The sequence below is a fragment of the Trematomus bernacchii genome, unplaced genomic scaffold, assembly GCF_902827165.1.
Source record: "Trematomus bernacchii unplaced genomic scaffold, fTreBer1.1, whole genome shotgun sequence".
NCBI lineage: Eukaryota > Metazoa > Chordata > Actinopteri > Perciformes > Nototheniidae > Trematomus > Trematomus bernacchii.
Window position 1 is genome coordinate 10938479 of NW_022987851.1, and position 10731 is coordinate 10949209.

A 10731-nucleotide genomic window follows, 5' to 3' on the forward strand; every position below is an offset into this window, starting at 1 on the left:
TTCCTACGCCTGTTTCCCTTTATAAATCACAATCGACTCGTAACGCCCATATTTGCCTATAAATAGTCAAAGAAACGCCCATTCATTCATTCATTTTGACTGACTGCATGAAGAAGATCACAGGAAATAACGACAGAACAGCTAAAAAAGACATCTCACACCGTGTCAGATTTTGGTTATTTTGGGGAGGTCGAGATAAATCCTATTGTTTGGTGGATGCAGTTTGAACCAGAGTAGCAGCATGGAGGTCGGATCGTCACCAAAATAAATAAATAAGTGGTCCGAAAAAAGTGAATGACAAAAAAAATACACATAACCTTCCTCAGGCAGTGTGTTTGTACCGGGGACAGGAGACACTCTAAGAAATGATCGGGGAATCCCTCCGGAGTGGAGTCATGACGACTGGATCTGAATTATTTTGTTGTATTTGGTAGTTTGTGTTCCAGCTGTCGATCAGCAACTATATATCCATAATCCACCAATTAAAGGAAATACAACTAATGTGTTGTGTTATATTAGCTGTACAATTTACCACATATGGTGTTCTTAGTTTCCATACCTCCTGTGTTTTACGAGCGACTTATCAAGTCTTGGCAAACGGCATAAAACACGATTAAACATGATAGTATATAAAACCATGCTCGTATCTACAACCTATAGAAATGCAAAACGGCGTCAGTTTAGACGTAATTCTGTCCTCCTGCTTACCGCATCATTTATGAGAAAACATTTCATAACATTAACACAACATATTCGAGGTGGTTTTAAATAACATCCGTATTTATTTATTTCTCCAAGTTATGTTTTTGTGTGCACTAAGGAGTCTCAAACAGGCGTTTGTTTAATCATTTTAAGATTGGCTTTAATCAATGTTTGAAAATGAATTCTTCATATTTGATAAATGAGAGGTAACATTTTATTTATGGTATTATTTCCACATATTTCTCTCCATTCTTCCTTCTGCCAACGGTGTCGCAGTTTCTCGTCTCTCCCGTTTGTGTGCTTAGTGCGTACGCATGGGTTAGAGTTTGCGTGGAGGACAGCACATTTTCCCGTCAAGTTAGAATTTGATAAATCGCAAACATTGCGTAGAAACTGGCGTACGCCATTTTTTGAGCGTATATCCCTTTATAAATGAGGCCCCAGATCATTAATAGTAACAATTAACTGATTCAAAATAATTTATGCTGCAGCCCACTGACATGGTTTGAAATCGATATATTATCCAATTTGTGACCCCCCACAGGACTTAAAAAGCACCTAACTAGATCATGAAAATCCCAGAAATCTCGGGGGGGTATACCCCCGAACCCCCATAGCATGTTTGGACCTCGGTATTTAGGAAATCCTGGATACGGCCCTGATTGTTAGTACACCTATACCTGTATATTCTTCATAATATAACATATTAATATGCAAACAGGCTACAGTAGGCTAGGCCTCGTGCAATTTATAAGTAGGCTGTAGTAACGTACTTGATTAAGATTTTGAGGTACTTCACTTAATCTGGCAGCTAGAAGTTAGTCCTACTTTGCAGAATATTTTCATATGACACATTTGATGATGTTATAACGTTTTATTATCTCACAGAACCCAACTGCTTCTCATTTAGTTACGATCAGTATCACCAGCAGCAACCACAGGATTAAATTGCTGCTGAAATACTAATCAGTAAAAGTAATCATAAATAACTTCATATACAAAGTGGTCTGACAGGGGTTGTTCTTCTGTATTATGAGAAATCCTTCTAAATAATTAAGTACTCAAGCTTTTGAATGCATTAGGTGTTATGGATCAAAGCATCCACCATTGAAATGGAGAGTTGAAGAACGGAAACGCTCAACCGCACCTTTAAGTGCCAGGTTACATCTCATAAAGTCCCTTAGAAACATCCAGGACACTGAAATGAAGTCTAATACCACTACATCTGCAGTGCAACACCAAGTATTCATGTGAGATTAGATACTGAGATGAGGGTGGATCCCCTATAAATACCTGGAAATGGGTCGCAGATTATGAAACCCAGGGATTGGTTTTGCATTAATAGTACAGTACATAAAGAGTTGTCAGGGTGTGACTTTAAATAAAAAGGGCTCCTCCTATGTTAACGTCATAACAAGTTATGATACTGCTCAGGTTTTGCGTGTGTTTAATGGTGTGACTCAGTGTACAGCATGTACACAAAAGCTGCTGTTGAAAGTTAACCTATTGTAAGGTTAAACAAACAATACAATACTTTCTGGGTAATTTTGACCCTGTTTGCAATTTAAAAAAAGGAAAGGAAGGAAAAGATATGTTATGATAAGATAGATTTACATATATTATACAAATGATACATGGTGGTACAAATGAAACAAAAAGCTTGCCACGGGATTATTTGAAGCTTTCTAAATTTCCAAAGTCAGGGAGCTCAGACAAACAGTATTTTATATCAGTGTTTTGTCCTGTTACTAAAGACTAATGTTTATAGTTTGAACTCTAAAACCGTTATAGACAGTTTGATAGACTGCATGCACCAAGATCCCCTTTTTTACTTGGATTATCCAGGAAAAGCAGTAAGTGAAGACACAATCAGGGTTCGGTGAAAAAAACCTTACACGTACAATTATGTGATTCATTTTTTATAAAGACATATTGATTATAGGCCTTTAAGACTTTACAAACAGCCATTTGAGTTTCAGAGATCCATGCAACAGCTGTCTTTTTCTTAATTGTCCTCTGACATATTTTTCTATGTGGCCTTTTTTTCTACGGTGGCCCTGAAGTGCAAGACACCACAGCATTTTACAAAACACTACAGCATTTCAGAAAACACAACAGCATTTCAGAAAACACCACAGCATTTCAGAAAACACCACAGCATTTCAGAAAACACCACAGCATTTCAGAAAACACCACCACATTTCACATTGGACGGAAAGGGTATTCCTTTAGGGAGAACACTTCTTGTTTGTGATTGGACAGAGCCAGCCAGAGAAGCACTGCTGTGATTGGTTGTTTTTGCTGCCAGTCAAGAAATGACGCTTCGTGATTGGTCAGCACCCGACAGCGCAACATGTCCCAACACATCGGCCGTTAGCTGTTAGCACACACTCAGAGCTCACAGCTCCTCATATCTGTTCAGAAACTGGACAAAAGTTAAACAAGTACAAACCACAGACTATCTATGTCATGGTGAATACAGTCGCTGCTTTATTTATGTCTGTATGACGTTGTTGTGAGTGTGGACGGAGCAGCTACAGGTTAGTTTAGCCTGATCGACCCGATCTCCATTAAAAAAACACGCATTTTAAAAGTTTTTTTGCCTGCCTTCTTGTCTGCACACTTGTCAAAGCATTAATTATTATTATAAATATGATCTCCATGTAAATACTATGGTAGACTACCCAATATTCGCATCGCTCTAATCTCTCGAGTTTCACCGCGGCTGTCAGCTGTGTTTACGGCCCGTCCACGCGGCGACATGCGTTGAATTTTCAACGCTTCTGCCCATTCACTTTGAATGGGGTGACGTCACGCTTTGCCGAACTGCATTGTGGTTCCGTCGCTTCGCTTTGTTCGCGTTGCTCGAGCTTCGACGGAAGCGTCAGCCAATCCGGTCCGGCAGTGGCTCAGTCAGTAGGGGCCGTGTGGACGCTGCGTTACTCCTGTCATTCAAACAAGACGCGCTGGAGAGGGGGCGGGTGTATCTCCATGTAAATCCTATGGGAGATACCAACTACAACAAAATGAACATATTTGACCGTGATTTAATTGTAATACACGTTTCAAAATGATGCCGAAGTAACAACATACTGATACCGGTTAGTAAAAACCATGAATTAATGCTTTGACAAGTGTGCAGACAAGACGGCAGGCGAAAAATCTTTTGAAATGCGTGTTTTCTGAATGGAGATCGGATCGATCAGGCTAAACTAACCTGTAGCTGCTCCGTCCACACTCACAACAGCGTCATACAGACATAAATAAAGCAGCGACTATATTCGCCATGACATAGACAGTCTGTGGTTTGTACATGTTTAACTTTTGTCCAGCTTCTGAACAGATATGAGGGGCTGTGAGCTCTGAGTGTGTGCTAACAGCTAACGGCTGATGTTTCGGGACATGTTGCGCTGTCGGGTGCTGACCAATCACGAAGCGTCATTTCTAGACTGGCAGCAAAAACAACCAAGATAGCAGTGCTTCTCTGGCTGGCTCTGTCCAATCACAAACAAGAAGTGCTCTCTTCTCCCTAAAGGAATACCCTTTCCGTCCAATGTGAAATGTGGTGGTGTTTTCTGAAATGCTGTGGTGTTTTGTGAAATGCTGTGGTGTTTTGTGAAATGCTGTGGTGTTTTGTGAAATGCTGTAGTGCTTTTTTAAATGCTGTAGTGTTTCCTGAAATGCTGTGGTGTTTTCTGAAATACTGTAGTGTTTTCTGAAATGCTGTTATGTTTTCTGAAATGCTGTAGTGTTTTCTGAAATGCTGTAGTGTTTTCTGAAATACTGTAGTGTTTTCTGAAATGCTGTAGTGTTTTCTGAAATACTGTAGTGTTTTCTGAAATACTGTAGTGTTTTCTGAAATGCTGTAGTGTTTTCTGAAATGCTGTTATGTTTTCTGAAATGCTGTAGTGTTTTCTGAAATGCTGTGGCATTTTCTGAAATGCTGTAGCGTTTTGTGAAAGGCTGTAGTGTTTTTTAAAATGCTGTAGTGTTTTCTGAAATGCTGTAGTGTTTTCTGAAATGCTGTAGTGTTTTTTTTAGGGCTGTCAGTCGATTAAAATGATTGTCCATAGTTAATCGCGATTAATCGCGAATTAATCGCAAATTTGTTATCTTTTCTAAATGTACCTTAGGGATATTTTTCAAGTTTTTAATACTCTTATCAACATATGAGTGGACAAATATGCTTTATATGTTTGTTTATTATCATTTGAACAATGACAAATATTCTCATGAATATTAAACACAACAACCTCTGAACATTACAATATTCGCCTCAATTCAACCTGGAACCTCTCTCATACAATAATACAATACAAAGTGTGTGTGTGTGTGTGTGTGTGTGTGTGTGTGTGTGTGTGTGTGTGTGTGTGTGTGTGTGTGTGTGTGTGTGTGTGTGTGTGTGTGTGTGTGTGTGTGTGTGTGTGTGTGTGTGTGTGTGTGTGTGTGTGTGTGTGTGTGTGTGTGTGTGTGTGTGCGCGTTAACTTGACAGCCCTAGTTTTTTTTAAATGCTGTAGTGTTTTCTAAAATGCTGTAGTGTTTTCTAAAATGCTGTAGTGTTTTCTAAAATGCTGTAGTGTTTTCTCAAATGCTGTTGTGTTTCCTGAAATGCTGTAGCGTTTTCTGAAATGCTGTGGTGTCTTGCACTTCAGGGCCACCGTACTTGTCAGCTGTTTACAGTGGATACTGAATTTCTGAGGCCAATATTATTTTCAGTATGGCTATAAGAGAGTTGGAAACATTTGATATTCAACACAAAGACATGGCATAAGCAAGCAAGTATGTTTGATAAGAATTTCTTAAAGATTCAGATTTGTAAACACAACATTGATATACTGTATATCTGTTAAGTTAGTATTGCATACATGTGGGCAAACAGTTGCTTATTGATACATCCTGCGTTTAGTAACTCCTGTTGGAAAACTCTGCCTTTTAAGCTCCTAAATTCTCCACTATGTTCTCCAGCCAGTCAATAACTCTGTCTGTTGCAAGTATTGTACACTTTTAAAAACAAACTCAGTCAAGAGTCATCATTTGGACTCTTTAAAGAACTACATTTGTGAGACCTTTACATTCAAACAAACCTTGAGTGCACTTTATCCGCTTCCTTTTTTTACGAAACATTTTGGTTTTTGAAAATTACTCCGACCTATATTCCCCACAGCCTTGTACCAGGTTAATTTCTTTATTCCCCAAGTGTGACCACAATTGATGCTTATGGGCCCAAGTTTGAAAGAAATGTGCCCCCAGTCACACTGATGGCATGTCTTGCAGACAAAGACGTATTTGGACAACAAAGGGGAGATTAAAACTGGCATTTGACATTGGATACGTGTAAAGTAATATAACAAGCACCTTTTTCAGGCTGTATCGTCATGGTGTATTGTGGTGCTGTTCTTTGGGGACCCGAGTTACTCAGGAGTCTCTTTGGTGTTGTGATGCACAAAAGACTTTGGATTTCTCTCAGATAGGTGTGTCTTTTATTGGCTGACTGTACAAAACAGCACTGAAGTTTTCTATATACAGTTTACAGCCTGAGGCCATAACAAAAACTGATCCATTACAAAGATTATACGGTAGAACAATAATGAGACTTGTATCACATCATAAGATCTCTGAAGAGAACACCTTGTTATGATCACTGACCCTGCTCTTTCATAAACCTACGAAAAATAAAACACTGCTGTTATGTATATGTTATGGTTTCTTAAGGTTTATGCAAAGCTCTCCCTGCCCATACCCAACACAGCAACAAAAGGTTTTTCTATCGTACAGCATATTTATCTACCTAGAATTAACATCAAGTTGCATCTTATGCCAGACCAGATGAGATGATTGCCATTGCATTACTGGGTATATAAAGCTCATTCTGTTAATGTGGCATTAAGGGGAAACAATTCAGAATCAATCTGGCGCCCTGCTGTTAAACACAAAACACATGATTAAAAGCAAACTATTGATAAAACAATGTTGTCTTGTAACTTATCAGAGAACTCCTTCACATCTCAAAGAAAAGCACACAATTCTCAAATGTCTCTATTGGTCTATCTGAGCTCTCTGAGGATGGGACAAGCTTAATTACATTTTCGCTGTGAGATTCATATCGTCACATTAATAATTCCAACCAAACTGCTGATTAATAAATCCTCATAACAAAACAGTATTCTAAAACACCAGTAAACTGTGACAGAGAGCTGGATGTGGGATTAAAAGTGGCTTAAAAGCTGCATGTTACAATCAATAGAAGGTGAATCTTCAACTCTCTTAATTTTAGATTTATTGTTATTCAAATTCAAAATGATGTTAAAAGCTCCACTCATGTTACACTATTGTGTGAGATGTTCCCGCACACGCCCCTGTGGAGGCGACAGTATAAATGCAGAGCTCTGGTAGCTGATATCAAGACAGAAAATGAAGACTTACTGGTGAGTCCCTGCGATAACATTATAACATATATTTCTGCTGGTGTCATACTGTAGGTTTTATGGCTTTATAATGCTTTGCATCAAATAGACCTCTTTCATTAATATATTATGTACATTTTTTTAATAATTTGTCTATCAACAACACAGAAAAATCTGCAATTATTCTTTCATGCATTCATTTAGGTTGTTAAATCAAACCTGACATATGCAATTTAATCTGAGAGGTCACCATGTGATCAATAATGGAAGTTTATTTCTAATTTGAATAAAATGCAAAATGCATGATAGTATGTTGTGTCGAGATATAGTGGTTTTAAATGTAACCGAATTGAAGGATACTAGTTATTTTATGTCCAGCTACTTTTTTCTAAAACACTACATAAATCCTGATAGCGCTGGTTGAATGATTCATTTTTCTTCTTTAGAGTGATTGTATGTTGCCTAATGGCCTGAAGTAATTATATTACCTTTGTAGGGATTTCCCTAGTGTACACTAAGGTTGAAAGAAGATGGTGAATTCCTCAGTTCCCATTGTTTTGCTGTTTTCTTACAGGTCCACATTCAGAACAATGAGGCTGGTCATCCTTGTGTGCCAGCTTAGCCTCTTTATGAGGACTGAGGCCCAGACACCAGATGCTTGCGCTCTAAGCGAAACAAACAGAGCTCCAGGTTTGTGGCGTTTATTACACATAGTCTTAAATGACTGATATTCAAATTTCTCCATTGCAGTTTGATTTATATCCACCTTCTTTTTTTTTTAAATCCCTCAGAAAACTCGGACATCACTGTGGACTGCGGCACTCAGTTTATGGACCTGAGCATCTACATTTGTCCAGTGTACCAAGCACTTTACAATGAGTCTCTGATGGTCCTCAATAATCAGATAAACACACCTGAGTGTTATGGGACTGCCGACTGGACCACGACCCCACCAGTCTTAAAATTCAGATTCCCAATGAATGAAAGTTCTGTTTCATCCTGCAACAATGACTTTAAGGTATTCTTTACTATACCTTTAAAAAAATAATTAGGGCCATATGGTAAAAGTTTTCATTTTGTATATAAAACTCAAGGATTATTTAGTCACTCAAAGAATGAATCAGACACTGATTTCTGTGAAATAAATGCTGTTTTATTTCTACAGATATCCGATCAGGTTGGAACTGGAGACTTTGCTGACTTCTCCAAAGTCCAGTATGTCAACATCTCCGGCACTATAAACTCAGTAGACCCCTCTTCAGGTATGATCACTTATCTCCCGCAGATCTTATACAAGTTCTCCTGCTTCTACCCGATGCAGTATCTCGTGAACAACACCCAACTGAGCGTGTGAGTATGTCATGAATAGCACTGAACACGGCATGGGAAATAGGCACTGAGTGAAATGTTTATTAATTTAAGTTTATTTTCATTCGATACAGATCAGGTTCGAGTCTTGCCATAAGAGACAACAATGGTAGTTTCATCAGCACACTGAGTATTCTGCTCTTCAAAGTAAGTTCTACTCTATCTTTAGGAATTGGACAGAGAATATGTTTCAAAATGTTATGATGTTATGCATTTTGTATTCATTTTTCTGTGGAACAGGATGAACTGTACCAAGAAAGGTTGATTATACCAGAAACAGGACTAAATCTGAAGACCAAGATTTATGTTGCAGTTAAAGCAAACAATCTAACAGACAGGTATTTATGATGTTGCAGTTAACAGCAAACGTCATGTTACATCAAGAAAAGATACTTAAAAAACACCTGTCTGTCCTCACAGGTTCAACGTGATGCTAGACAGATGCTACGTAACAACAAATCCAGATCCCATTCAGTTAACCTATTATGACCTTTTTGTTGGGTGAGTCTCAATACAAGTTTACAAGTTACCACAGTATGAAACCTCCTCCTTTTACACTCCAATCCAATCCAGCTATGGTACTTCCCGACTTGCAGTCACATTGCCAGATTTTTTCATTCAAGGTGTACCCGTGACGCACAAACTAAGGTGGATCTTAATGGAGAGAAGCAGGAGGCACACTTCTCCTTTGAGGCCTTCAGATTTGTGCAGCACAAAAACAAGACAGTTTCCACCTTCTTCCTGCACTGTGTCACCAGGCTCTGTGAGCCGTTGACGTGTAGCAGATTGTTCCCTGTGAGTAGACACCAGATTTCCTTTAAAAGGACCTTCTTTAAAGATATCACAAATAGTTACTTACAATAGTTCATTTATACACCGTAGTTTTGATTATCTTTATTAATGTTGAACAGGACTGTACATCAGCTCGGAGAAAGAGAGCGGTCGTGGATGTGTTGCCCAATGCTACCGTCACCTCGCCTGCCATTCTGGTGGGAAGACAAACCAGTGGTGAGTCTTTTGGGCACATTTGAACTGATATATCCCCTCATCTGATAACAATAACAATTTCCTTTGTGAAAAAAAGATATAAATGGTTAGGTATAGTACCATAACATGTGCAAATTGTACTGGGTAAACTTTTTTAAACAAAGAGTGTCCTCTGAATGTATCAATAGAAAAACATAGTTTGTTGGTGCCTAAAACCACACATAGAAGCACTTTCTGAACATCCACTATTAGCAGGTAAACACATTATCTTTATGCTTTCAAATAACGTGAAAAAAACAAAAACAGGTTTCATTAATTTCATTATGATCAAGATTTTGTAAAGTTAGGGCACAAAAACAACTTGTGCACGAAATATTATGATTTTATTTGCAAATAACTTGTTATGCTAACAGGCAACTGGCACTAGCTTCATATTTAGGATGCATACATCGTAGTGGTTTCAGTTCCACCAGGTCACAAGAAAACATATAATCACATTTCCATAAAAATCATATTAATTTCATCAACTTATTTTTTCAAGTGAACCCTGTCAATTATTAATTGAGTTTGGTTTCATTTTCAGGAAAAGCTCAAACTTTCTCAGCTTCTTACGGTAAGAATCGTGTTTATTGATGTTACTTTCTCAGTCAGTAATTAGCAACATGAACTAATATTACCATGAGGTGTAGTACTGTGTGATGCAATCATGCCTTATTTCTTCCCCGCTCACATAGGTACACCAGTTGAGAGCAACTACAGCAGCCCTGTGGTGGCTATTATTGTCTGCATTGTCGTCCTGACTATTCTCATCATTGCCATGGCTGTTTACTTTGCATTGCACAGCAGACAGAGAAAACCAATCATCCAGTAACAAACCCTGACAGCTGAGTCCTTCCCCAATCTGAGTGCCAGCTTAGTACGTCATGATCTACAAAGCAATGTTATACATAGATATTAATTGAGACGTTAGTCAGAAATGTCATACTGTCATATTACCATTTCACACACATTATAACATCAGTAGTAATCTAGGCTTGCTTGATAATCATAATTAGTCACATCGTTTATTAATATGGGGATGGAGAATCTTTACTATGATTATATGTTAGTTTAATCATGTTGTCACAGTCATATTGAAGTATTTAAAGAATGGTGGTTAATTAAGATTTTTATTATCATTTAGAAATGTTGTACTTTTGAATTGTTCTCAATGAGATAGATAAACAATTCTGCTTAGTCAAACATTAAAATGTTCACTGTCTCACTGTA

The 10731-nt window shown here is 38.1% G+C and overlaps 1 protein-coding gene across 1 annotated transcript; it reads left to right on the forward strand.

Annotated features, from left to right (window-relative positions):
* The first annotated feature begins 7686 nt into the window (after positions 1–7686).
* On the forward strand, positions 7687–10637 carry LOC117468956 (zona pellucida-like domain-containing protein 1). Its single transcript, XM_034113343.1, has 10 exons — positions 7687–7797; positions 7899–8125; positions 8273–8457; positions 8550–8622; positions 8716–8813; positions 8896–8976; positions 9099–9270; positions 9387–9483; positions 10046–10075; positions 10197–10637. Exons 1-10 carry the CDS (start codon positions 7698–7700, stop codon positions 10331–10333), a joined length of 1200 nt encoding a protein of 399 aa, XP_033969234.1. The 5' UTR covers positions 7687–7697; the 3' UTR covers positions 10334–10637.
* The last annotated feature ends 94 nt before the right edge of the window (positions 10638–10731 follow it).

What these genes read in the sequence shown, in the direction of transcription:
- LOC117468956 (XM_034113343.1), top strand. Translation starts at nt 7,698, where the DNA reads ATGAGGCTGGTCATCCTTGTGTGCCAGCTTAGCCTCTTTATGAGGACT. An exon ending in TATTATGACCTTTTTGTTGG is followed by an intron (nt 8,977 to 9,098) that starts GTGAGTCTCAAT and finishes TTTTCATTCAAG; the next exon opens with GTGTACCCGTGACGCACAAA. An exon ending in GGTGGGAAGACAAACCAGTG is followed by an intron (nt 9,484 to 10,045) that starts GTGAGTCTTTTG and finishes TTTCATTTTCAG; the next exon opens with GAAAAGCTCAAACTTTCTCA.